Source organism: Ochotona princeps, chromosome 15, assembly GCF_030435755.1.
Source record: "Ochotona princeps isolate mOchPri1 chromosome 15, mOchPri1.hap1, whole genome shotgun sequence".
In the NCBI taxonomy this organism is placed as follows: domain Eukaryota; kingdom Metazoa; phylum Chordata; class Mammalia; order Lagomorpha; family Ochotonidae; genus Ochotona; species Ochotona princeps.
Genome location: NC_080846.1, coordinates 16,175,909 through 16,203,826, shown reverse-complemented (window position 1 = coordinate 16,203,826; position 27,918 = coordinate 16,175,909). Strand labels below are relative to the sequence as shown.

Here is a 27,918-nt window from a genome sequence, read left to right as displayed (position 1 = left end):
GGTGTTAAATTACTCATGTTTATTTATAACAGACCTTCAGCCAGTACAGTACAAAACTTACAGTAGTATATCTCCGTTACACAAATATTTACTTACAATATATTACATATACAAAAACGCTTTGCAGTAAGTCTCAAAAGCTAGTTTAACCCCTCTTGAGAGAGGAGAAAAACATAAAAAAAAAAAGGTGGGGAGGGAATCAGAAGAAAGGCGGAGGTGAGGGGGAAAGGCTCAAAGGGGAGACCAAACATAGGCTATGGAGGAGACCCTGGGAGAGAGGAGAGGTGGTATTGCACTTGCTTCCGTGTTCTATTTTTTTTCTCTTTTTGTTCTCCATAACTCTGATTAAAAATATATATATATATATATATTATGTACATATGGAAAGAAGCTGCCAGAAGTATTACAAAATCCCATCTGCAGCTTTGACACTGATACACACACACACAAAGGCCTGGAAAAGTATCTATTAAGAAATATTTTTTGTGGTGTTGACTTTGAACAGCAATATAAAAGGAAACACCTCTTTTCTCCAGGTGGGTTTCAGTGTGTGTGTGTGTGTGTATGTATGTGTGAAAAATTTTCATTAAAATTTTTAATATAGTTTTTGAAATGCAAAAGGAGCTGGGAGAAAGCATGAGGGTGTTTGAGGTCGCAGAGCTGGCAGGCTCTGAAGAGTAGGATTTTGTACCTAAGACCCTGGTTAAAGTGCAGTGATGGTCTGGAGAGAGACAGGGGAGTTCGCTGGTTCACTCTCCCCTCCATAGCACCTGGTCTTGCCCTTCCAGTCTCTGCTCTCATGGGCACAGAGTCTAGCCTCAGAGCATAGTCCTTCATGTCCCGGGAGGCTGCAGGTGCCAGAGCTGACTATGGGAGGGGACGGGGAGGGGTGTGGAGAAGCCTAAGGCTCTGATGCCCAGAAGGGACTAGTCCTTATGAGGTGTCACCAGATACACAACAGACACAGAACAGGTGGGGAGCCAGGTCTAACAGGAAGGGCTCAACAACCAGGGTCCAGGACAAGCCCCACACTAGCCTCAGCTCTGCTGCTGTCCTTAGATGGAGAGCTGGCACCCTGGGGTGCTGTGGAGAGGACCCTGCCCACTCCAGAGGCTGCCCTCCTCCCAGCTCAGGTCTTCCACCTCAGTCTCTGCCCTCGGCAGCACCTGTTTATTGCTACACTGTTGAGGAGGAGCAGCTCCCCAACAATGCCTCTCCCTGTGAACCTGGTTCTGTCTGGGAAACCAGGGAACAGAGAAAAAAAAAAAGGGGGAGAGGAGAAGCTTATTTCCCTTCCCATGACAGAGTGAGGTGGGCCCTTCCCGGAGCCCTTTGGAGTCCCAATTCCAGGGTCTGGTCCTTAGCCCACCCCTTACCATGCCTCCTCCCCAAAATCCCTGATAGGGAGTGAGAAAAGCTGGAGGCAAAAAGAGCCAATACAGATAGGATAGGACAAATGCAAAGAAAAATTGAGGGGAAAGGGAGGGAAGGAAAGGAGGAGAAGGAGCAAGAGTTACAACTTGTGAGGTGTTGTGTTTGGTTTTTACTTTTTTTTTTTTCTTTTTTCTTTCTTTAAACATAGAAAAACAGCCTTTGGTTTGAATCTCAAGGAAGCAGAGAGTGGGATGGCTGTGGCCCTGGGCAGGGAGTTCCTGGAGAAGAAGGGCTGCCATTTGCAGCGGAGCTGGGGCTGTTCCTGCCCCTTCCCACCAGTCCCAACTTTCCCAACTAAGTGGGGTTCTCTGCAGTAGCCAGGGCGGGGCCAGAGGTGGGAGGAGCACCCCTCTTGCCCTGTGTCTGAGAACTGAGTATGGACGTGGGCAGTGAATGTCCACCTTGGGTTCTGTTGTGCCCATCCCATTCATGATGGAACAAGGAAGGGGGGATGTGGGCTGGGGGGGATGCAAGCCCTTGCTCATCATGGGATAATTTTTGGTTACACTGAAAATCAGGAGAGAGAAAGGAGACACCTGCCTGGGGTAACAAGGACAGGGCCCAGGAACCTGGTGACATGGTGGGGGACTCCTGCAGGAAGAGAGCGGGAGAAGGCAGTGTGACCCAAGGGGCCAAGACACGAGACACCCCCTGGTCAGCAGGCAGCAAGCAATCTGCTAATTTCTCACAGAATGGGGACTGAAGGAGTCCCTGAGAGCCTTTAGGGAAGTCGCAAGACTGAAGAAATTTGAGAGGTGCAGGAGAGAGCACTGTGGCTCCCCCTTCCTATGCCCTGGTTCCCAGCTAGGCACCTGTGGCTCCCAATGTGTCCAAGACAGAGGGCCTACCCTTGGCCCCTGAGGAGATACATTTGGGGCACTCCAAGGAGAGAAAAGCCACCACTGTGTAGACTGGCAGTTGAAGAGATGGGAGCCATGCTGGGGGTTCACTGGAGGTGAGGGAAGGGGTCTGTCACATCCTAGAGGGAGACCTGAAGGCAGGTTTTCTGGAACTCATTCTAGAAAGGACTGGCAGGAGGACCTGCAGTCCCACAGTGTCTGGGGAGAAGTTCTTGAGCCCCCTTCAACTTCCATGGGAGGAAATTCTTCATTCACTCAATAATAGTGCAAGCTGCCTGAAGAGAGAGGGCACAAGAGGTATGGAGTCCCAGGCTGGAGGGTCCCAGAGAGGAGATTATAATGCCACAGAGCTGAGGGAGGGCCCAAGAGAGAGAAGGAAGAATCAGAATGTGCAGGGTGGAAACTGACAAGAGGCTCAAGAGAGGAGCTTCCTGCCCAAGGGGCCAAGGGAGAAGGCTAGGTCAGCCAGGGGAAAAAAAACCCAAAAACCCAAACAGCCTGAAGCGGAAGGGCGTGGTGGGCAGGAGGGTGAGGGCGTGGCAAACAAGTGCCAACACAAGGCAGAGAAGAAGCCAACCAAGTGAGAAAGAGCTCAGCATATTTGCTGTGAGGAGACGGAAGGGGAGACCTAAGTAAGAGACCTGTGTCGTCACAATGCTTACAGATGTCAGAGTCGAGGAGGAAGTGAGGGAGCTGGGGTCAGGGTCAGGTGTGAAGTTAGGTAGCCAGTGGTGGGGGACTACAAAGCAAAGCTCCTTGGGATGCGGTGGGGGAAAACAGGGCTAGACACCATTAGGTGGGGCAGTGGAGTGGCGGGCTGCGGGCACAGGCACAGGTCCCTAGCCCACCTTGTGCTCTCCCCGCACGATGTGGGAGGAGAACTCGTACCGATCCTGGCTGTGGTAGCCACAGATGTTGCACTCGAAGGGGTCTCTGAAGCCGTGGCAGCCCATGTGGATGGTGAACATGACATGGTCCAGGAAGAGGATACGGCAGTGCTCACACTTGAAGGCCTTCACAGGCTCACCACTCTCACCCACCACCCGAAGCACTTCCTTGGAGGGGCCTGGGGTGCCCCGTAGTAACCCCTCCTGTGGCTTGGGGTCCTCTTTGGCGTAGGCAGGACTGTGCCGGCCCACCACAATGGTGGGTGGGGGCTGGGGTGGGGGACCCTGAGGGAGAGGCACCACCCCCCCAACCCGATCTTCGTGGTTGCTGTCTGTGTCTGTGGAGTCCTGGCAGCCATTGCTGGGGGAGGCGCCAGGGTCAGCCAGGGGGCCCCGGGCCCGGTAGAGGAGGGGACCCCCATCGGCCAGGTCCTCGGGTCCCTCACCTGCCTCTCGGGAGCCCGGAAGCTCCAGGCGGCTGGGAAGGGGTTGCATCTGGGTGTAGACGGAGCTGATGACGGGCGTGAGTTCTGAGATGCAGTTGGTGGGTGGCAGGCGGAGGGGACGCAGATGCTCCGTACCCACGAAGGCCAGAGACCCTCCGAAGCCAGGCTCCAGGCCGTGGTGGGCAACCAGCTCCACATCCTTCTCATAGCCACCCGAGTTCACATCGTAGGGAAGGTCCGAGAGGCTGAAGCGCATCTGCTTGTCACCTGGGAAGAAGGAGCTCTCAGTACTGCTGCTTCCAGTGTGTGGATGCAGTGGCAATCACTGCCATTGACCTCGGATCCCTGAGAGCAGGTTCTCTCGCCCTCTAGAAGGAGAAGGACTCAGTCCCCACCCAGGTAGCAGGAACGCTTCCTTCCCTCACCATAAACTCCAGGTCCACAGGGACCCAAGGCTAACGAAACATGGGGAACTAGGTCATACTTCCTCTCTCTCTGTGCCTCCGAGATCCCACACAGATCCTTGCTACCCTCAAAAACTGGGGGAAATAAAAGAAGGACATGTGGGTAGGGGTAGTATGGCAAGCAACACTGTGGTAGAGTAGATTATGCTTCCAAAGTCCCAGCTGCTTCACTTTCAATCCAGCTCTCTCTGTGCCAGGAATGCAGTGGAGAATGGCCCCCGTGCTTAGGCCCCTGTACCCCCATGGCAGACCTACAAGAAGCTCTTGGGTCCTGTCTTTGGCCTGGTTAAGCCCTGGCCACTGCAGCCATTTGAGGAGTGAACTAGCAGATGCGGATGCAATATCTGTCTCTCCCTCTCTCTCTTAAAGGTTTATTTAATCGTGGACTCAGTGCAGGAACCTAGCGGCTAAAGTCCTCGTCATGCATGTGCTGGGACTCCATATGGCCGCTGGTTCTAATTCTGGCTGCTCCACTTCCCATCCAGCTGTCTGTGGCCTGAGAAAGCAGCTGGGACAGCCCAAAGCCTTGAGACCACAAACACATGTGGGAGACCCAGAGGAAGCTCCTGTCTCCTTGCTTCGGACTGGCTCAGCTCCAGCTTCTGCTGCCACTTGGGGAGTGAACCAGTGGACAGAAGATCTTTCAATCTGTATCTCTTCCTTCTCTGTATATCTGACTTTCCAATAAAAATAAATAAATCTTTCTTTAAAAAATGTATTTATTTGCTTAAAAGGCAGAGTTACAAAGAGAGAAGAGACAGAGATCTTCCATCCACTGATTTGCTCCCCAAATGGCTACAAAGGCCAGAGCTGGGTTGGTCTATAGTCTGGAGCCAGAAGTTTCTTCCATATTACCCATAGCACTTTGGCATCACTTCCATATCACCTGGATGCAGGGGCCCAGGTACTCTGGCCATCCTCCGCTGCCTTCCCAGGTGCATTTTCAGGGAGCTGGTTCTGATATGCAGCAGCTGGGTCTTTAACTGGCATCCATATGGGATGCTAGCATCACAGGTAATGACTTTACCCTCTATGCCACAGCCCCCAGTATCTCTCCCTACTGCAACTCAGATTGCTTAAAAAAGCAATCTTTCCAAAAACAAAACTGGAAGGAGTCTGAGTACCCAACAACAGCCCTCTGCTCCAACCTCTCTCCACTCTCAAGACGCATCCTTCCCTGGGGGTTAGAGACAGATCTTCAGCACTGCAGACCACCAGCCTGCTTTCCTCCCCCTCCCAGCACATTTCAAGCCCAAAAGTCGTGGCTTAGTGTCAAGCAGAGCTCAGGCTGATTGGAGCTGCATCTGATGTCTCCTTTCCAACTGCCCTCTTACCTACAAACTTTTGGGGGGTAGAACGCTTGCGTTTGGTGAGGCTGTTGGCCAGACGATCAATGAACGTGGGCCGCTCGGATGACGAGTGCAGCATGGAGTCTGGCACCATTTCCAGGTCACGGATCTCATCACCTGGCGACAGGGAGGTAGCACCGGCTCAGCAGGCCCACAGACTCCGGAGGTCAGAGCTGCTGCCTAGGCAGCTGGGCTCTGTCTCCTACCCTCAGGTTCATCCCAGTTAACCTTTCAGATCCTGTGAGACAATCCTGTGCTTCTGACTGCTGATTTGATGCTCCCCGAGTTCTTCCTGTTAACCTGAGGACATAGTCCCAAAGTCCCCTTACCTCTAGGACACCCCTATTGACCCTACACCAGCATGCTCCTCTGGGGGTGGGGCATGAATCTCACCCCTGGGGAAGGGGTGGGGAGAGGTGCCGGCCCCGCCCTCCACACCCTTGCCCCTCCCCCCCACCACACTGTGGCTGTGCCCCCACCTGGCTGTCCGGCCAAGGCCTGCGCATCAGTGCTGATACTTTGCAGGTAGTTGTGACAGCGTTCCTTGTGCTCCTCCAGAGTGCTCTGCTGCTTGTAGCTGCGGCCACAGTAGTTACACTTGTAAGGTTTGCCCACCGTGGGAGAGGAGACTGCAGAGGAGAGGGGGAGAAGGTGTCAGAGTTATTGCTCCCCGTGCAACATCATCTGGTGTGTACCCAGTGGGCATCAGCACGGGAGTGCAAGAAGCTGGCGGACGGGGATTCTAGAATATGGACAAAGGAACCAAAATTGGGGGTGGGTAAGTTATGTGCAGCTGTGAGGACAAGGGGACCTCAGAGCACAGAGCTCCATGCAGCACAGGTCACAGGGCGGGCTTCCAGAAGCTCACAGGGAGCAAGGGGCCCCAGGCCACAATCTCAGAGCCTGGGCCAGATTGTGGTTTCACCTTTCAAGGTGGTGGTGAGGCAGGCAGGCTTGCTGCTTATCTGACAAGGTTTTTTGTTGTTGTTGTTCTGGTTTTGGGGAAATTGACAGGTTGCAGTGACAGAAGGGAGTTCCCTTAGACCTGCCCATGTGGGAAGAGGCAGCTTCCCTTGCCCTTTTACTGGCAGGTACATCTGCATCTCTAGTGAGGTTTGCCTGGCTCTTTTCTGTCCCTCCACACTGATACCCCAAGGAAGCCCAGAAAGCCCATCAATGACAGAGGAATGCTGAGAAAAGGAAAAGAAGGAGAGAACACCAAATTTGGATTCTTTTAAGGACCAGGTATATAAGATCTTACAGAAATCCTACTGAAGAAACTGAGATTGACACTTTGTTTACGGATATTTGTGAAAGGGGAGGCAAAAAGTGAAGAAACAAGGTATAGTATATTTTATATTTCTTGCTCTTATAAAGCAGGGAGTCCAGAAAGGGCATCTCTATTAGATTAGTATTCACTGCCCGCCTCCAGCCTCAACTTGGCCTTGACTGGAATAATCACCCTCCATTTTGCTCTTGCTCTGTGAATTGAACCCTACAGTTCTTATCCACCCTGGGCTCCTTGGGGAACTGGTTTAACAGTTGGGAGGGGAATGATTTTTCTAATCTCTTTTCTTTGACAGTGAGTCGTAACTGAATCTCAGATGGGACCCAATGCTATGGGAGAGGACTTCCAAAAGGTTGTGGAAAAATGAAATTTAAAAACTAAGCTAATTTTGGTACAATTTTAAAAAATTATGTATAGTCTTTCTTTTTTCCCTAATTCCTGTTTTCTATGAACTTTTGGAAGCCCTCTCATGCCTGTCTTTGTGTGTCATTAACAGTCTACCGGCCAACAGCCAACATCTATTCAGCTGTGCTCACTGCTAAGCACTCTAAGGGCTAGGGCCGGTGCTATGGCACAACAAGTTAAGGCACTGTTTGCTATGCTGGCATCCTATGTCAGAGTGCCACTTCAAGTCCTGGCAGCTCCACTTCTGACCTGGCTTGCTAGTGAAATGCTTGGGAAAGCGGCTGAATATGACCTAAGTGTCTAGGTTCCTACTACTGGTGTGCAAGACTTGAATGAAACTTCTAACTCCTGGCTTTGGCCTGGCCCAGCTCCAGCTGTTGTGGGCATTTAGAGAATGATCCAGGGAATGGGACACACATACTCTCTCTGTCTCTCTCTCCTTCTCTTACTGTCTCTCTGTCACTGTGCCTTTTAAATAAATAATACACAAATCTTAAGGGAAAAAAATTCTAGGGGCTTGTTCCAAGCCAGCAAAGGGAGCTACACCATTTTTTCAGAAAAGGTGCCTGTACTCTGACCCTCAATGGGGTCCCAGCCAGGCTGCAGTGGAGTTCTGCATCCCAAACTTGTCCTCCCTGACTCTACCTGAGGAGCCTCGGCTTGGCTCTCACTGTCAGTATGATGGGGCTAATCGCATCTTCCTTGGAACATGATGAGACACAGAGGACATGCTCTGTAGACTAGAAAGCATGAATCAACAGTGGCCCTGCCTGCTTACCCACGTACACCAACGGGTCCTCATCATAAGGTGAGAGAAGCTGGGACACGTGGGCGACAGGAAGAGGTAGGGCATGGAGAAGGTGGCGAAGGCATTGTTCTTTTTTTTTTAAAAGATTTATTGTATTTTTATTACAAAGTCAGATATACTGAGAGGAGGAGAGACAGAGAGGAAGTGGAGCTGCTGGGATTAGAACCAGCGGCCATATGGGATCAAGGCGAGGACCTTAGCCACTAGGCCACGCTGCCGAGCCCGAAGGCATTGTTCTTGTGAGCTCTGGCATAGGAGAATTTAACAAAAAAGTAGCCAGCAAAGTGTCCAAGGACATACCCTACTTCTTTACCCTCTTCCCTTTCTTTCTGTGTCTTCCCAGTCTTGAACTTCCTCCTTCCTGCTAGCTCAGCTCCTGGCCTCTTCCCAAGTCCCAAGTCCAAGCAGAAAGTCTAAAGCCTCAGAAGTGTGTTATCTGTCTAGCTCGTTCAGACAGATATTGACTCAGTCTTGACTGGGCTTGGAAATCTTGCCAACCCAGTTCCTCTATGCTGCTTTAAACCCCGGCCTCCTCTGGAATAGGGAATGGAAATGGGGTATTCTTCCTACTCAGAGACCCTAGGCTCCCATTTTCCCAGTTTTGGAGGCCCTGAGATGTTCCCAGGAGTCAGGAGAAGGTAAAGGAAAGGATGGCCAGGGGACAACCAGGACCGCCACAGCTGCGGGGCAGGGTAAAGACACTACCAGACAGTGTGGGCCTGGGGCCAGTGATGTGGGAGCAGGGGCTTCCCTGGGGCTCAGAGGTGGGGCATGGAGCACAGGTGGTATCCTAGCAGTTCTCTAAAATAAAAGTCAAAAAAATAAACAAAACAAAACAAAACAAAAACAGCACCCCCCCACCGCCCCTGTTTCCTGCCAGTCACTGACCTGAGTGTGTGCGGAGGTGGCCCGTGAGTGCGTCCCTCCGCCGGCAGGCGTAGTTGCAAAAGGGGCATTTAAAGGGCTTCTCCCCGGAGTGCAGCTTGATGTGGCGCAGCAGATTCCCCTTCTGAGTGAAGGAGGCCCCGCACTGGTTGCAGTGGAAGGGCCTTTCTCCTGCAGGTCGAAGCAGAGATCCCAGACACAGCAGGTGAGGAGCTTTGAAGGGATCCCCCAAGTGCACCCGGAAGGAGAGAGAGCTGCGTCCACTCTCACGCAAAGCCTGCCTGAATGATGTCCCTGGGCGACAACCTCACCTTGGAAATCTGTGGATTAGAGGTGTGTGGCAGTGCCAGGGGACAAAGGGCTGGTATCAGAACCGGCTCCAACGGGCCCACTCTGCCTCAGAGACCCAAAGGAGGCAGAAAAGGGGAGGTACTTGTGTTTCTTGTTTTTCAAAGAGTGTGGTTGGGAAGCCCCAAACACTACCCAGGAGCCCCACCTGGGCTGGACCACCAGCTTCTTCTCAAGGCTATGGCACTTTCCCCTCTCCACACTCTGAGAAAGGCTTCAGGCTTTCTTTGTAACAGAGAAGTACGGATGTTGAGAGGGGTCCAAATTCTGTCTCTTCTGCTAAGGTTTCTTTGAGTCAGTGAGATAATACGCTGAGAAACGTCCCTTTCTGAGGCTGCCCGACTCTCACCCCCAGCACTGCCTGTGCTTCGTGGCCCTCCCTAGCGCTCCTCCCTGAACCCCTCTGGCCCACTCACCCGTGTGGCTGCGTTTGTGCACCATGAGCACGTTGGGTCCAATACAGACCATGCCACAGACATCACATTTGAGCTTGCCGTTGGGCAGCCGGATGCCTCCTGGAGAATGGGGCTCCGGTCCACTCCCATCGCAGTAGCCCAAGGGCTCTGACAACGAGTCTTCCACAATCACGCTATCATCCTTTTCCAGGAGCCGCTCATCTGGCCCCAGCAGTCGGCTGGACTCTTCATCGCTGTACATCTCCACCTTGATGGAGTTGGCTGGAGGGTGGGATGGCATTTAAAACAGAGACAGGCCAGGCCAGAGTCAGACTTCTAAACAGGCCTGCCACCTGCACAGGTCTTCAAACATGTCAACAGGCTCCAATCCCCACTGACCATCAGTGGTCCACTGGGAGCCAAACCACCCTTTCTTTTTTTCCCACCCATGGGGGCAAAGAGGCCTCAGAGGACAAACAATAGAGACTACAGGATGGTTCCAGCACTAGGCAGAGGAGGTGGCCAAGAGCAGCTTTTTTTTTTTCCACTTTCTTGACATTAAGAAAGATGTCTGCTTAGCTGGGCCCCAGGCAGGAAGCCAGCAAGTAGCAGTGGCGGGAAAACAGTCTGAGGACGAAGGGGGAACAAGCTGTAGAGGGCAAGGCTAAGAGACAGACATGGCTCACACTATCCCCTTACCCCCTAAGACTCCTAAGACCCCCCCACCCCACCTCCGCAGAACGCTGAGGCAGAGGAGGGGACCAAAGAGGGAGGAGCTATTGCGAAGGCCTTGGCTCTAGCTCTGACCTACATTCCTGGCTATTCAAACCATTTAGAGAATGTCACATCTAGGGCCAGCTGGGGAGGGGTGATTGTGGTGACCCTGTCTGCATGGTGAGTGGGGTCTTCCATCTACCTGCTTCCCCAAGCCCCACGTTCTCTTCTGGAGCCTTCACCTCAATCCTGTCCCTGCCTCTTTTCATTCCACCCTAGGCTGGCAGTGACTAGTCATTCTCTTTTTTGAAGCTAGAAAAACCCTAGACCCTGGGCTCTCTTGAGCTTTCAGACTCTGGGCAGGAAATCGAAGGGAGACAACCATGGGGCCAGTAGGAGGTGAAGCGAGGGCCACACGCTGAGGGGGTGCCTGGCATCAGGAGGGGCCAGGGAGGTGCACTTACCACTGAGCGAGCGGCTGGGAGAAGAGTGCTGGCTGTTGGGGGTGCTCACCGAGGGCCCCACCGGGGCCCCAAGGAACTCCTTCTCCAGAGATGAGTCCCCGCTACCTTGGAGGAGAGAACAAGAAGGCAACGAGTTGGAGCCATCCCACTGTCCACTGCCCGAAGAATCAGGTTTAATTCTCACATTTACTCCATAGCCAGGGTGCGGTTGTGTACCAGGCATCCTACCTCAGGCCCCTACCAGCAGGGTGCCTGGTGCTGACTTCCGTGCCTTCGGTTACTGGGCTGTGCCTACCCTACCTTTATCTGGGCCTGAGGGGAAGATCCGCAAGCATTACTGCCTGACACCCACAGGAAGCAGTGCTGGGGCTGGGCGGGCCAAAGCGGAGAGGAAAATGGGGACCTCTGGAGGATGGTGATTCAGGACATACTTTTTTTCCCTACTGTTTCTTTCCAGGGTCCCCAACAGCAGCTTTGAGATCTGTAGGAAGTTGGGGGGGGGTGCTAGTAATGATGATGATAGAAGTTAATTTACTTGAGGGGTTACTATGTGCCGGGTGCTATATACTAAAAATGGATTGTGTCTTTTAACCGTCATGAACTGCCCCGCCCTTTCAGGCAGATGCTAACAGTATCAGTTTTTTCAGCTGAGGAGCCATGGCACAACAGAGCTTATGTTCCTAAGTTCACATTCAGCTAGTGGCAAAACTGGGCTCAAAACACAGATGGTAAGAGCCTATGCCCTGAACTGCCACCTGCACAGTCCACTGGGGGGTCACTGTCTCAGGAAGGGACAGTTGAGTCTATCCAATTTTCCAAATTTTAGCAAAATCTTGACCACACTGAAGGATCTCCTTCTGATCTGACTCCAACCGCACTGACCAACTGATAGTCCCTTACCACTCAAATGTGCTTCTCAATATATTTTAGTTTATTGACAACTTGCTTTGTAAAAATATTTTTGAGAGTTTCATAATGTTTTTAAAAATCAGTTACGTACCTGAAGTTAGGAATGTCTTTTTTTTATTTAAATCCCATCTCCCCATAATCTTCTGTACAAATACATAGGTAAAATAAAAACACATGGAGATAAACATACAGAGATACACATATCACATATGTAGATATACAAAGAGAGAACATACCGACTGGGATAAACATATCCTTAACTTGCTATATCATCTGCTAATATGAACATGCATGGATGTGTGCACAGGCCTGAACATGGCAAGCGAGAGTGAATGAAAAGGGGGACGGGGGGAGAGAGAGAGAGACAGAAAACCCCTAAAATTTATTCCTAAAGTCCACCTATTAGTACTTTCCCCAATTGCCCAGCTATACACATACTTACTTTCACAAAATAAAGATTCCATTATAAAATGGTTGGAGTCTTGGGCCTGAGGCAAGAAATCCGGAACACACCCTCCTGAGGGATCCCTCTCCAGCTTTGGTCAGTGGGAAGAAAACAACCACTCAGGACTTTGGGACCATTTCCCATCCATATCCTCTCCTAAAAGTCCCATTTCCCCCATTCTAGCCCATCGGAGCCTACGGAAGTTTGCTGTTCACTAACTCTGAGAGACAGCCGCGGGAACCTGAGCCTTCCCACAGGGTCTTGGGTGGGGGGAGACGTGGTTCTCCAGAAACGTGGCCTGAAAGCCGAGAAGTAAGCGTCGGGAGGTGATGAAGACTTGGAGACTTCAGACTCCGTTTTAAAAGACGCCCTTTCAGCTGTGCACGGGGTTACAAGGGACTAGACTGAACTTTCTTTTTTCCTCCTTCAATGTTGGTTCTGACTTGTTCTCAGTCCCTCGATGTTAATAATAGGGAGAAACAGGGCTCTAGGCCCTGGTGCCAAGGCCTTGACCCTAAAAGGAGGAGTGAGAGCCGGCTGGAACTCCATCCCTGGTCCTAGCTTACTAGTTTGTGGCTGCCTGCTGGAACCAGGGGCTTGCTATATGGGGAAAAATATCCTTAAAGGGATACTTCAGGGCATTAAAGGGAAAGCATCCCTTGTGGCTCTCCCCCACCAAGGCCTGAAAATCGGAGGAAAAGCTGTGGCCTCTAGAGCCTCTCCCCCTGTAATTCCAGAGGCTCTTTGATGCTCTTGTCTTCCCTGGGAGCAAGCTGAGAGGGAAGACAGGCTCAGGGCCATTTTCACGGGGCTACTATATAAAAATGAACCTGCCTCTGGGGCTGGCAAGGCATCGGGGCCCCGGAAGGTGGATGTCTAGCCAGTGGGTACTGGGAATGAGAATCAGATGTAGGAAGTAAGTTCGGCAGTTTCTCTCTTAGCCCCAGAAACCCCAGTGAGGGAATTTCAAATGCCTGGGATGCCCAAGAAATCCCAGACTGTCAAAGACAAGAATGAGGGCTGTTCTCGGGTCTCAGAGAAATCTTGCTGGTCAAAGTCATCGTCATGGATTGGCTGAGCCCTCCCCTCCCCTCAGAGGGCAAAGCCAAAGCCTGAGGTTCACTTGAAAGGAACTGTGAGACAGTAAAGGGCAGGAATGCTGGAGGGAGAAGGGGAGGGCCCAGGGAAGCCACAGGCTCCATGCCTCGCAGGTTGAAGGAGGCCTGCGCTCAGTGCTTGCTGTCCCTCCTCTGTCCTTTCCAAGACTAGCCACCTCGTGGGGAAGGGCCCCCAGCTGGCACAGCCTCCACACTTTTCTGCAAGGGACTTCATCCTCATTGCTTATCCCTCTCTGGACCGTGGGCTGTGGGGTGTTGGGGCGCTGGCCTGCTGGCAGGGTGTGGAGAGACGCCCATGCCCAGCTATTGTGGGGAGACGGCTGAGGCCCCTCCGAGCTCTGCTTGGTTCCCAGCTGAGGCTCCTGCGGCCAGGGGCTTCAATTCCTCACCTTGATTCCTTCTCCCACCCATTCCCACCCAGGCCTGTTTCGGTATTGCACCCCTCCCCCCGGGGCAGCTCTACCTCTGTCCCCAAGGCCTAATCAAGATGTCACCACAGGCTCCCACTGTCCAAGTCACCGGCTCTGCTTAGCAACACCAAACACCCTTTCCCATCCTCCGCGCGAGTGTAAGGAGGAACGCCCCCCTCCCCCGCTACACACACAGCCCCCATCCTCTCCCTCTCCTCTGGCTTGGGAGTTGTTACTGAATTGGCTCCCTAGCCCCGGCAACCCCCTTCCCACCCCCTCCACTGGCCGCCTTCTGCCTGAACTTACATTATCCTTCCCTTGCCGGTGAGACCCTGGGGTGCGAACGCAGCCGCCGCCTTGGAAACGGCGAGGGAGTGCGGGTGGTGTGTGCATGTCTGCGTCTCGGTGGCAGGCAGGGGTGAGCCCAGCCACTCACCTTCCAGGAAGCGTGGATTCCTGGAAGTGAGGGGAACCGCCGTCATTTCGCAGGCAGCGGCAGCCGCACGGTGAGCAGGGGCCCACGGTTGCAGCCAGCGAGAACCGCTCAGCCTGGGGTGGATGTGTGTGGAAAGAGAGAGAGTGTGTGTGAGTGAGTGAGAGAGAGAGAGGGAGACGCTTGGATGTGCTGGGGAGGGGGCTGAAGAGAGTGTGTGTGTGTGTACGGTGGGGGATGCTGCTGGGCTAAGGCATCCCTTTTCCACGACAGCCAAGGGGTGGGAGCGCGGGTGTGCGCACCAGGAGGAGGAGGCCGATGCCTTTGCCCTCCTGCCCAGCAGACAAAGAAGAACTGCACAACAAATGCCTGAGAGAGGCAAGTGTGTGTGTGTGTGTGTGTGTGTGTGTGTGTGTGTGTGTGTATGAGAGAGAGAGAGAGAGAGAGAGAGAGAGAGCAAGAGAGAGGGGGAGATGGATGAGCTTGTGGTGGGAGGGAGAACGGGAGGGGCCCCCAGGGAAGGCCCAATCCTGTGCCAGCCAGGGAAGCCAAGGCCCCAGAGGTCATGGGGCCCAGGACAAGGGGCAGCTTCAAGGCTCTCGGCAGAATGCCCCTCCCCCACCAAACTCAGGCTTCCCCTTGGCCAGGAGGCAGGTCGCTCTCTTCATCTGGGAACTGACAGCCTGCCCGCCTTCTCAGCAGCAGGAGGGAGCAGCAGTCTGGGCTCAGGCTAGTGCAGGCAGCACCGTTGCCTGGGTCCCTCCAGGTCCCAGGCAAGCAGGTTGGGGTCGGCTTCCCGCTCCTCTCACCTGTGCCCCTGGGGCTCCAGCTGCCTGCCCAGCTGCCCGGCCCCCCACAGCCCTGTAAGAATCCTCCCTCTTGTCAGGATGAGGCCTCTGCTCCTGTCCCTGCTGGAGGAGCTGCTGGTGGATGAGCTGACCTACTTTGGGACACTACATTTTCTGATTCCAAGAATTTGGAGGTAGGAGGGGCTGTGGTACTTGGAGCTGCCCACCTCCTACATTCTTTTTGTTTAAGGTTCCCTTAAACCTTGCACAGTACTAGAAAACCTGGGACAAGCACAGCTCAGTCAGTTAACTCCACGAGGTGGGCTCAAGCAACTCACTTCTCATTAAAGGGGATGCGGCGTGTGGAGGGTGGTCTGGGTGGCCCATTCATGGATTGCTGCTGCTTTTACCCCCTCTCCCCCTCCCTGCTCCAAGATGACTGGTACTTTTGGAGAGAGGACAGACTTTTGTGGGTGAGCTTCTGTGAGGTGGTGCAATCTCTTTGAAGAACAGGAGAGATCTCCCCTTCCTCAAAGGGCCAAGCGACAGAAAGCCACCTGGAGTGGACGAAGAAGAGCAGGGACTATCTTGAAGGGGCCCTGGGGTGCTTCATAAGCTTGCATGCTGAGGCCTGAGCCTCTGTTGCTCCCCCAGCAGCCCAGGAGAGGGGCCTGTGGTGGGGACCACCCAGTCCTCACACGTACACCTAGTCCCACAGGGAGCCACTTGGCAGAGCCCACGTTAGCCCTTCTTTGGCTTTCCCTTTACCCTCTCTGGAAGGCTCCAAGCCCAGATAAGGATCTCTGGCTTCTACTTTCATTCAAAAACCACTCTGGGCAGAGGTGCTTCTGATCTAGGAAATGTCAACTTGCTGCAAGAGGGGACAGCTTGGTCCATGGAGCAGTGAGCAAATACCCTCACCAGTCTTCCACTAGCACCCAGTATTCTCCATGGGTAGTACTGAAAAGAGCTCCAAGGGAGACTTCACAAGCCCCCTCAGAGCTTCTCATGTGCAAGCCTTGAGTGAGCCCCCGCTCTCAGGCAGGGTCCCAAGCATATCTGGGGCTCAACAGCAGTTTGCCGAAAGGGTTGCTTTGAGTAGGAGGCAGACGGAGTGGCTGATTACTCAGAAGGACCAAGATTTGGTACCAATAAAGTGTCTTCCAATTAAATCCGTCCACCTGATCCCTGTCATTGTGGCCCACATGTATCAGGGATCAAATGCCTTCACTCACTTTATTGCCTTCCTTCCTTAAATGAAAACAAGTCAGAGTCGACACCTAGCTGGATGTTTCCCTGGTGTTGGCAATGCCTTTCATGCCTGCATCTGACCTTGCTGCCTCCCACAGTCCATGCTAATGATCTCTTTATTAGTCCTGCTTCACAGTTTAAAAAATAAAAGTAAAGTACGCTGCTGGTCAATCCACGATGGGGCCTGGACTGGGGACACCTATACCATCAAAATTCAGTTCAGGCTCCCTTTACCTCTAGTAATCACTTCCTGCTCTGACATTCTAATGAACCAAAACACGATTCCTTCTGTCCCAAATACAAACCACTGAAGACCTTTTCCCTACACTTTCAGAGAGATAGAGTGAGAGAGAGAGGGCACCCTTGCTAAAATTCTTGATTTCTTTTCATCTTGTTAAACCTGATGACTTCGATGTCTCTAAAATGCCACCTAAGGGGCCTAGTGTTGTGGCTGCTGGGTAAAGCTGCAATGTGGGCATCTCATTTGGGTACCAGTAGGTGTCCCAGTGGCTCTACTTCAGATGCAGCCCCCTGTTGGTGGACTGGGAAAAGCAGAGGATGGCCCAAGTGTACAGACTCCTGCCATCCACAAGGGAAACCTGGAAGAAGCTCCTAGAACCTGGCTTCAGCAAGCTATTGTGGCCATCTGGGAAGTGAATGAGTGAATAAAAGATCTCCTTCTGTCTCCCTCTTTCTTTCTTTCTTTTTTTTTTTTTAAGGATTTATTTATTTTTATTACAAAGTCAGATATACAGAGGAGGAGAGACAGAGAGGAAGATCTTCCATCCAATGATTCACTCCCCAAGTGAGCGCAACGGCCGGTGCTGTGCCGATCCAACACCAGGAACCAGGCACCTCTCCCACTGGGTGCAGGGTCCCAAGGATTTGGGCCGTCCCCAACTGCTTTCCCAGGCCACAAGCAGGGAGCTGGATGGGAAGCAGGGCCGCTGAGATTAGAACTGGCGACCATATGGGATCCTGGCGCGTGCACGGCGAGGACTTAAACCACTGCGCTACTGTGCCGGGCCCTCTCCCTCTCCTCTCCCTCTCTTTCTTTTTTTTTTTTTTTTTTTTAAGATTTATTATTATTGGAAAGCCGGATATACAGAGAGGAGGAGAGACAGAGAGGAAGATCTTCCATCCAATGATTCACTCCCCAAGTGAGCCGCAACGGGCCGGTGCGCGCTGATCCAAAGCCAGGAACCAGGAACCTCTTCCGGGTCTCCCACGCGGGTGCAGTGTCCCAATGCATTGGGCCGTCCTCAACTGCTTTCCCAGGCCACAAGCAGGGAGCTGGATGGGAAGTGGAGCTGCCGGGATTAGAACCGGCGCCCATATGGGATCCCGGGGCTTTCAAGGCGAGGACTTTAGCCGCTAGGCCACGCTGACGGGCCCCTTTCCCTCTCTCTTTCAAAGAAATAAGTCAATCTTCAAAAATAAATAAAATGCAGTTATACCATAAGAAAATAAATAAAATGCCACTTATACCATAAGAAATTATCTCTTCCACTTCAATAATATTTAGCTGGAGTAAAAAACTGTAATGTATTAAGATTATGGAAAAAGATTGGGGGGAAGAAAAATTGGGCTCTCCATTTCCACCTCCAAAGGCTGTAAACTACTAGAATTTAGGAGAAATAAATTTTACTTGTTTTATGGATTATTTTTAAAATAATCATTATTTTAAAGTGAAGACACACTTTATTTAAAATTTGGATTTTTTTCAATATTTATTTATTTATTTAAAATCAGAGTTAGAGACAGACAGAACAAGAGAGTTCTTCTGTCTGCTCATTCAGTCCTCAGACAGCCGCAATGGGCAAGGACCAGGCCAGCTGAAACCAGGAGTTTCTTCCAGGTCTCGTAAGTGGTGGCAGGTACTTAAGCACTTGCAATGCCTTTCCCTGTTTTTTTCCAGACCATTAGCAGGGAGCTAGATCAGAAGTGAAATAGTTGGGACACAAACTGGAACCCATTGGGGATTCTGGCATTGCAGGTGGTGGCTTAACCTACTATATTACAACATTGACCCCTAAAACTTGGATTTCTGATTCCTCTTGAAAAGTACAGGAGTCTGGGCCATGTAGAGACACCTCCCTGCATGGCATGTGGAGGACACTGAAGGCTGCTGGAGGCAGGACATGTTCAACAGTTCAAGACAGTCTCACCATCCTCTTCCATTTGTTATCCTAAGCTACTTCACTCATCTACACACCTATACCTGGCCTCGGAAAGCCTTGGAGGGTTGGAATGCTGCTCTCTCAGCTCATGGGATGGGATGGAATTTTATATTTGGTTAGTGACATCAGAGCAGCAGGAACCATCTTTCTTCCATCTGGGTATGCTTTGTATCTGTTCCTCCAATAGGTCACTTACATTCTAGTCCCCTATCCCTCCTTGCCCCCCAAGAATCCTGGGGAAGTAATCACTATTTAGGAAATGTAAATCACAGTACTTGTGCATTGCGAAGGGCTAATGGACCCAAGCATCACCTCTGAGACCCTAGCGGGAGGATGCCTGCTCCCAGCCCTTACGTTTGGGACACACAAGTAGGCATACCAGACATATAGGAGCGGCCATTGCAGTCTTCTATGTCCATCTTAAAGATCCTGTTGAAAGAGGAAACAGCCGCTGTTAGAGTCAAGTCTGGGGAAGGCAGATCTTTCTTTAACATTCTGGAGTCAGTGAGAAACCTAAAGCAGCCCTGGAGCATGATCTGATACAGTCCTATAGAAGAAGCAGGACCTCATGCTCTGGCCTGCTGACAAAGACGTGGTGCCTTGACTTACACATCCCAGGCCCCTTCCTGCTCCCTGCTCCCGGCTCCCCCTCTGCAGCCTCTCCCAGCCCTGGTGCGGGAGGTGCTTTAACTCAGGGCACTCCAGGTTTCCAGCACATACAGACCCTGCCCTTGGAAGTAGCACTGACACTGCAGGAGACAGTCGAGGCTTTTATTATTAGTATTAGTATTTTAAAGATTTATTTGTTTTTATTGGAAAGCCACATTTACATAGAGAAGGAGAGACTCAGAGAAAGCTTTTCCATCTGCTGGTTCATTCCCCAAGTGGTTACAACAGGAAAAGCTGAACCAATCTGAAACCAGGAGCCGGGAGCTTCCTCCAGGTCTCCCACATGGATGCAGGATCCCAAAGCTTTGGGCTGTCCCCAGCTGCTTTTCCAGGCCACAAGCAGGGAACTGGAAAGGAAGTGGAACAGCCAGGATTAGAACCAGCAACCATATGGGGTTCTGGCACATGCAAGGCGAGGACTTTAGCCATTAGGCTACCATGCCAGGCCCAATTTATTTATTTATTTAAAGGGTAGAATCACAGGAAAAGAAGGCCAGAGAGAGAGAGAGAGAGAGAGAGAGAGAGAAGAGAGAGTGTGTTCCATTTGCTGGTTTATTCCCCAAATAGGCCAAATGGCTGCAGCAGTTGGGGCTGGTCTAGGCCCAAACCGAGAGCCAGAAGCTTCTTCTGGGCCTCACACATGGGTCCAAGCACTTAGAACACTTTCTGTAGCTTTTTCCAAGCACATCAGCATGGAGCTACATCGGAAGTAGAGCAGATGGACCTTGAATAGGTGCCATGTGGGATGTGGGCACTACACAGGTAGTGGCTTTACTGCCACACCACTGTGCCAGTCCCAACAGATGAAGCTTTATCTATCAGGAGGCAAAGACGCAGTCTCCACAGTGGCTCTGGGCCTCAGTTAAGGATAGGGTGGCAACAGAGGAAGAAGTCGGTTGTTACTTCAAAGAGTTGGATGGGGAAGGTAGCATAAGAGAGTGTGTGAGGAAAGCAGCGGGGCGGGGGGAGGCAGTGGTGAACCCCCTTCTGAAGGTGCAATAAATAAGTTCAGGGCCCAGCGCAGTGACCTGGCGGCTGAAGTCCTTGCCTTGTATGTGCCAGAATCCCATATGGATGCTGGTTCTAATCCCGGCAACTCCACTTCCCATTCAGCTCCCTGCTTGTACCCTGGGAAAGCAGTCGAGGCAGGCCCAAAGCCTTGGTACCCTACACCTGCATGGGAGACTTAGAGGAAGTTCCTGGCTCCTGGTTTCGGATTGACGCAACACCGGCCGTAGCAGTCACTTGGGGAGTGAATCATTGGATGGAAGATCTTCCTCTCTGTCTCTTCTCCTCTCTGTATATCTGACTTTCCAATAAAAAGAAATAAATCTTAAAAAAAAATAAATAAACAGTTCAACTTTTCAGTGGTTTTCCCCACCCTCTGGTCAATAATTTGCTATGCTTATCTTTGTTTGTTTGTTTGTTAGGGAGCAGTCTGAATTTAAAATGCAGGTTAGTCTATTTGAGGGAAGGCAAGACATAATTGGCAGTAGAGCATTAAACAACAGGAACTGAGGACAATTAAAAGTGATAATTGTTGCAATGAATTATCTCCTTAGGAGCCTATGGTAGAGGGGGAAAAAAAACTGTGGTAGAAATGTACATACATCTGAGATTGGTTGTTCCACTCACCTGGTGAAAAATCAACGCCCCAGAGGTAGATCTGGGAGTGCCAGTGAGGCAAGGGAAGGGTCTGGGCTCCTAGTCTCAGAAGGATCTCACTAGGGCAGACTGACGGGAACTGGGAGTGGGGCAAGTGAGTGCAGAACACACACTGAGGGAAAGCTCAGGAAAAAAGCTAAAAGTTGGGCCTTCCCCACTTCACCAACGCTGCTCCCCTCACTGTGTCTGAGAGTCCGAGCCTCAAGCACATTTCCCTGGGAAGCCTAGGTATGGTCCAAGTACATTTCCCTCTTGACATCCTCCCTGCATGGACCCAGCTTGGGGACCAGATGGCTAGAACAAGCTACAGTCCTAAGTGCTTCCTTGAGTGTTCCCTTAGGCATGATGATTGGAAGAGCTCCAGTTCAGTGTGGTTACAGACCTTGGACCCTCTGGAAGCAGCCACTGGAGGTGCTCTGAGATCCGAGATCTGTGGATGAGGGCTGCTGTCCAGGGCTCCTTTCTGTTCCAAGTCAGCAGCCCCACAGATGCCCAGAGGGGTTTTGCAAAACTACTGCGAAGTGGCTCATGCAACTTCCCACAGCCACTTTCCACCCGGGGAACGGCCACAGTGAGCAGGATGTTCCCTATTTTCTGCTCATGGCAGGGAGGCCCCTTGCTGGAGCCAAGGAAGCTGCAGGTCTCCTGCCTCTCTGGGCAGGTTCTCCCGTTAGATCACACTGCTTCCTCTTGAGGCTGCCTTATCCAGGCCTTCGTGGATCTCCAGGCCTTTTTTTTTTCCCCCTGGTTCTAACATCAATTAAGGCATCTTTTCCTTTGGTGTTATCCCCAAGGGAGTGGGGTCTGTTACTTAAAAAGGAAAAACAAGTTGAGCCAGTTCCATAGGGAGAAATATGCTAGCGTAAGCATTTCGCACACTCTGAGTGTGTGTGTGTGTGTGTGTGTGTGTGTGTGAGAGAGAGAGAGAGAGAGAGAGAGAGAGAGAGAGAGAGAGAGAGAGACTGAGAACCAGAAGTTAACTCCACACTAGGTGGGCAGAACAGCTGAAGCACAGCATTTAGCTAGCACTGGCTCAGGAAGTGCATATCATTCTTGGACACTTGCCCAAATGGCCCCAAAACAATCTCCTGTGGGGCCTGAAGGAGTTGTTTTTTTTGAGTTGGGCTTTCTTCCTAGCAGTAAACTGAACTCGCCTCCTTCTTAATTGCTCTTAACAGGTGCTCTGTGACACATCTTGGGCAAAATCAGTATTGAGCTGCTTCCAACTGGTCCAAACGCCAAGCTGGTAACCCTGGAAGTGAGAAGGATTGAGATTCTGCTGTTCCCAGTGCTGGTTTTCTGAGAGCCAAATGCAAAATCAGTAGATGTGCTGTACTCTGCTCAGATCTCCTGGCAGTGGGTCCTCCCAACCTTCCCCCTCCCTATCCCTTAGTGCATTCCCTAGGCAGGCAGAACCTACTAAGAGGAACCGGGTCAAATTAGGCAGTGGCAATCTGAGACACTTCGCAGTAGGAGGAGGTACACACAGAGAGAAGTTAGTTACACAACACAGGCTTGGTTCAAAGATCTTAGCAGGAAAGTGGTTTTAAAGCAGCATAAATATCACTCAGGGATGAAGGTAGGCACATAATGTAATGTGAATTCAGCCCAGTGAGCTCAATACTCAGAAACTGAAACAATCACCCAATTCAAAAGGAAGTGTGCCCAAGAGGAGGCAGGAATGAGGGGTCATAGTAACCTTTGCAGACATTTTCTTCCCTGTTCTGTTGAGCCCATTTGGCATCCTAAGAGTGTTCCATGGCCATGGTCTTCTCTTGCCAACATGTTATTACATTTGAACAGGAACGCTGCCCTTTCTAGACACAAGGTGTCCTACCAGACTCCCTGACAAGCAACAGTTATGATCAATCCTGATTGTTCCTTGCTTCCAAGGATAGGCATAGCATCAGCTCCTACCCTGGTACCCTGAAGCATTCCTATAGCTCTAAATATTGAGAATAAAAAATATGATGAAGTAGTTTTCCCTGTGTAGTGGCTCTGAAATTCCTGAAACAGGATAGATATCCTAAGAAATAAAAACTCTGAAAATCCTCCAAAGAATTTTGTCAGATCCGGTGCTGGGAGTTGTAGTGCTGGGGGATGAGCCACCTTTCAAAATACCAGCATCCCATGTCACAGTGCTAGTTCAGGTTCTGGATGCTCCAATTCCAATACAACTTTCTGGTACATCTGGGAAGACAGCAGAGGATGGCTCAGGTGCTTGGACCTCAACACCCATGTGAAAGACACAGATGGAGTTCCTAACTCTTGATCTTGGCCTGGCCCAGCTCTGGCTATGTGGCCATTTGGGGAACAGGCCAGTGGATGGAAGAGCTTTAGCTATTACTACCTCTCTCTCACCTTGATTTTTAAATAGTCTTTTTTTCTTTTTTTAAAGAAGAATTTGTTACACAGCCAGTGACATCCCCAAATCAGAATTTTAATGATATACATAGTGAGGCCTAGTGGGTAGAAAGATAGGGAGGAGGATGCTGTTGGAAAGAGGGTGGTAAAGATCCAGGCTTTTTTTTTTTTTTGGTGTGGGGGGGTGGTTATTATTGCCAAACTTCAACAGGGAGAAGAAAAAAAATTTTTTTCTCCAGTTTCCCATGGGAGCTGTGTTCCAAGCTGGAGTCAGGTGATTATTCACAAGACATTTTCCAGGTGCCTGGCCCATGGTGTGAGCAACTCCAGTAGATCAAACCTGTGGCATCATCCTCTGCCATCTGCGCTCTCCTGAATGGAATAAATTCAGCGAAATCAAGCTGGACTCACACAGCTGGCCCTACTCTCTGACTGGACTTTGGAAACTTGGGGAGGGGGAAGGGGCAGAGGTAAGGAAAAAAATGTGAATCACACACTGTCTGCCCACCTCTTTCCAAGAAAAACACCTTGGCACTGAGCCATGAGTAGAACTGAAACCATCTTCAGGGTCAGCCTGTGCCCTTTGAAGAAAACTCACCAACCTTTGTACAGTTCGTGCATCTGTCTTTTTTTGTGTGTGTGCGTCTGTCTTTACAGTGGAAAAGTCTGACTCATTTTTTCACCAGGCTGTAGACAGTGACCTTCTGTCTACGGGTGACACAGATGAAGATGGCTCAGCCTCATTATCCAAGTGTTGGGAGCAGGGAGGATGGCATGAGTCCCCAGGTCACCCTAGCAATGGTCAGTCCCTAAAAACAGAAGGGGTGATATCTGGGAACACAGTACCTGGGTAGTGGGGAAAGAGCACCTCATTGGCTCCTTCTAACTTTCAGGTGGACACACCTTTTCTCTCATTCTGTGTCTTCCTCTGTCCTCCCTATGACAGAGAGAAGGCTGAGATTTATGGTGGGAGGCGAGATAATCCTGTTCTTCCTGTGTCTCAGTTTGGAACTTAAGGAACTACGGAGAAGGGTCAAGCTAAACACTTTGGATCACCAACTGTGATCAACAAGAGATGATGCTTTCAGGAATTTGGGGGGTATACCCCTGTGTGTATGGAAAGGCTCCTCGAGGTAACTACTGTTGAGCTGTGTTTCTGCACGGGGTGGGGAAAGTAGAGCAAGGGAATAAAATCTGCCTCAGTTTGGAAGCAGAAGATGCCTACTACAGGGTTAGCTCTCTCAAGTGTTTGAAATGACACATGAGTCTCAACTATTTTATACAAGGTACAGTGGCAAAATCATGTGAGACAAGAACGTTTGCAATCCTGGCCCAGAAGTCCCTACTATGTGCTGATCAAAAGAACTCACTGTTGGAGCAAACATTTGCTATGTGGGATACCCACATCCCTGCCTGGTGTGCCTAGCTAGGGTCCTATTTATGCTTCCAGTTTCCTGATAATGTACAGCCTGGGAGGCAGCAGGTGAGAGCTCAAGCACTTTGGTTCTTGCCCCTACATGAAAAACCTTGAGTTCCAGGGTTCAGCTTGGCCCAGTCCAGCCCTGGCTGTTGCAGACATTTGGGGAGTGAACTACCAAATGCAAGATCTTTCTCCATCTGTCTCTCTGCCTTAAAAAAAAAAAGTCCTCACTGTTGTTTGAGCCAGAAAGATAAGATACTTCCAGGTTTCTCTCTTAACAATCTTGCTCTAAGTTATTCGGGTGTGCCTTTCTCCTTCATGTTTTGAAGGTTTGAGGACAGAAGTGCCTCAGAGCAGAATGGAGTTGGCAAAAGGTCTCCAGCCTCTTAGTCTGTTAAAAAAAAAAAAAAGCCTGGAATCACCTGCCTTCCTTCCTCAACTTCAGAATGAAAGAATGAACACCTTTGGGCACTGCATCTTTGGTGTCTTAAATTGCTGAACTGGAGATACAGGCTTAGGGATGCGAGAAGAAAACATTTTCTTTTTCCCATATCTTCTGTCAGAAATCATGGGCCTGTAGGAAATACCAAGACTCGATGCTAAGTCTCTGTAAGGTGGGAACAGCGTTCCTGAGATGAAGGACTTCCCCAGCACATGTACCACATCACAGGCTTCCAAGCAGGTCCCACCCCGGGAGACCCGGTCATTAAGATCAGTCCTACCCTTACTTAGATGCTTTTCTCTGATACGTCCTGACCCTGTCTCTCTGTTTCCAGAATGGAACCCATACCTCTGCTTAGAAGAGCAGGCAAATCAAACAACCTGGAATTCAAAGCCTTCTCCAGCAGAGTCAAGAAACCAATCAAGAAAGGGAGTCCCTTCGCACTGCAGCATCCCATATTCTCAACATTTTCCCACACAACAAAAGGAAGCTACAAACACCTGCCCAACAGCAACTTTTTTTTTTCTTAGCACGTGTGTGACTGAAGTGGGGAGGAGGGCAGGTGGCCAGTCTGGAAGAAAGTAATTCTTTTGTGGCTATTGAGGGGAGGCGGATAGGGTGAAAAGCGGGATGAGTGTCTCCCATGCTGGGAAGTACAGGCTGCAGCTTTCAAACTTAAAAGAAAGGAAGAAGAAACTTTTCAGTTTCATTTTCACTGGGAAAAGGTCAGGGAGTCCTGAAATGTGACTTACCCTCAACCTGCTGAGAGGAAGTGAACCAGGCACAGGCTGCAAGGGAACGCCTGCAGGTGGGGGCTGGGGGAGGGCGCTGGGCTGGAGCCATCAGCAGCTGTGGGTGAGGTGAGACTTCAGTGGGAGGCCCCCAACACTCTAGGGAAATCTCTCCTGCTTCCTATTGGCAAGGCCATAGTTGGAAGACTTTACCTTAGGAGCCCCTCATCTTACTGTTCTCACGGCCCAAGGAACTGTGTGGGTTCTCTGGTTTAGGACTGCTACAAGGGAAGGCAAGCTCGCAGGGTTCCTGGACCTGCCGACACTGATGGGCTCCTGAGCAGAGGAAGGATTATCCGCTAAGCCTTTTGTACATTCTCCACCAAAGCAGACACTACACTAAGACTGCTGTGGCCCACGCTCTCAGAATCTGAGATGCCTTAGGGGAGGTGATCTGGGATGTCAGACATGTGTTTTTCTTGCTTCCGAAGGATTTAGACACAAACCTTCCCCACAGGCCAGTGGGCAAAGATGTTAGGGGAGACGGCCATGCTCTGTGGTCAGTTGGTGGCCATAATCCCGGAAGGCAAACTGAAGCCTTAAGGCTGAAATGTGAGCATGACAGGAACAAAACCAAACCCACTGCTGCTACCCGGAGGGCCTCAGGTCGCGGGGAAACGGGCTCAGCAGCAGATACCAGACATATGAGAGTTGGTAGAGCTGTAAGCAGACAGTTTTACTTATGAGGGAACGAGACAAGTGGAGGAATGTAAAACTGGACACAAAGTGGAGTTGGGACCATGGCAGATCTTCCTGGGGCAGAGTCAGTAAGTTCTTGGCCCCGGAGAGGGGACTAGGCATCTCTCACCTAACTGGGTTATCTAAGGAACCACATTCCACTCAGTCCAGCACGGTCTCCAGGCAGTCACGTGTGGGCAGTGAGAATCTACACAGCTAGCAGACCAGGAATCGAGAAGATTGGGTCTGTGGGAGGGGGGCCAACGGAGGGCAGTCTCCGCATTCTAGAAGCCCGGCAGCCTGCTCCCCAGGTGTGTAGCTAGCTGCCGGCCCCAGGGGCTTCCTTTGCCCCGTTCTTAAGAGTTCTCAGCCTTGCTCACACACTCCTTGCCAGCACCCCTACTCACTACTCCCTAACTTCATTCTCAACCACCTTTCTTCTGCCCGCTCATCACCACCACCTTGGCCTGTGGCTTTCTCTCCAGTTTTCGCAACCAAACCCCTCGGTCCCTCGCTGTGCGCTTCTCTCAGGCATTCTCTCTGTACTCTCCGTCGGTTCTAACCCCGGCAGGCCGCCCCCACGGAGGAGTCCCCCATCCCCCTGCGAACACTCCAGTTCCCACCATCCTCAGCCCACGGCCTCGACCTATCATCTCTAGACTCCTGAGGACCTCCAGGGCCCCGCTGCCTCCTCTCAATGCCGGGGCCTCGGGTCGGCTCCCTTGGCCGGGTGGCCGCCTCCCCGGCCCTCGCCCACCCGCTGCCCACGGCTCCCCCTCGCCTCGCGCCCCAGCCCCTCAGGCCCCGCCTCTGCCGCCGAGGCCCCTCCCCCGCCTCACCGAAGCCCCGCCCCCACTCACCTGAGGCGTCTCCGCGCGCGCGCAGGCTGTTGGGGGTGGGGGGGAGAGGGGATGCTTTTGGGGAGAGGGGGGCGGGGCGGCAGGGGTCCCCCACTCTGGCCCGGCTGGCCCAGTGCGGGGGTAGCAGGGTCACTGAGGCGGCGGCAGCCGGGCCGGAGCCGAGGCCCGGTCGCTCAGCGGCGGCGGCGGCTCCATCTTCATCAGTGGCTTCACCTGAGGAGGCACTGGCCCCCCTCAGGAGCCCCCCCCATCACTGCCTTCTCCCCCCCACCCCTCCCCCGAACAACTTCCGGTCCCACTACCAGGCGACAGGCGGCGTGGCCGAACACCGAGCGCCCCCAAGCCCGGGAGACTGCTGGGGAAAAAAAAAAGGGAGAGGAGCTAGGGGAGAATAGCCGAGCGTCGAAAGGCTCCAGTCCGAAAAAAAGCTGTCGCGCACAGAGGGTGACTCAAACGCTGGCCCTTGGCCGGCGTCCCGTGTGGAAACTGGGCGCACCACGTGCCCCGGGATGCCTGCCCCTGGTGCCTGGCCCTGCGGCAACACGGATTTTTTTTTTCCAACTTGGTATGCTGCGTCTTTCCAGGCGGGCGTGCTGGAGGACAGGTTGGAAGGGACAGAATCTTCAGGTCCCCTGTCCTCAGGGGCACCCAGGGTGGCGTTACCCCGGGCGGCCTGGCCGAGGCCCGACGCACAGCAGAGGAAGCCTCACTTCCTCACGCCCTTTCTTTTTGCTGGCTTGGGGGCTAG

General features: G+C 51.8%; 1 protein-coding gene across 5 annotated transcripts; it reads right to left on the bottom strand.

Annotated features, from left to right (window-relative positions):
• Window positions 1-27,455, bottom strand: IKZF4 (IKAROS family zinc finger 4). 5 transcript variants are annotated; one of them, XM_058673833.1, is made up of 11 exons: window positions 27,171-27,216; window positions 18,661-18,710; window positions 13,936-14,085; window positions 12,099-12,192; window positions 10,748-10,852; window positions 9,591-9,851; window positions 8,830-8,997; window positions 5,920-6,069; window positions 5,426-5,557; window positions 3,628-3,894; window positions 1-3,227 (listed from the first exon to the last, which is right to left on the bottom strand). In XM_058673833.1, exons 3-11 carry the CDS (start codon window positions 14,020-14,022, stop codon window positions 3,034-3,036), a joined length of 1,458 nt encoding a protein of 485 aa, XP_058529816.1. In that variant the 5' UTR covers window positions 14,023-14,085; window positions 18,661-18,710; window positions 27,171-27,216; the 3' UTR covers window positions 1-3,033. The 5 variants fall into 5 exon arrangements, with proteins under 5 accessions (XP_058529816.1, XP_004589708.1, XP_036348255.1 ...); XM_004589651.3 differs by having other exon boundaries at window positions 1-3,894; XM_036492362.2 differs by lacking the exons at window positions 12,099-12,192; window positions 13,936-14,085 and having other exon boundaries at window positions 1-3,894; window positions 27,171-27,455.
• Between the last annotated feature and the right edge of the window lie 463 nt (window positions 27,456-27,918).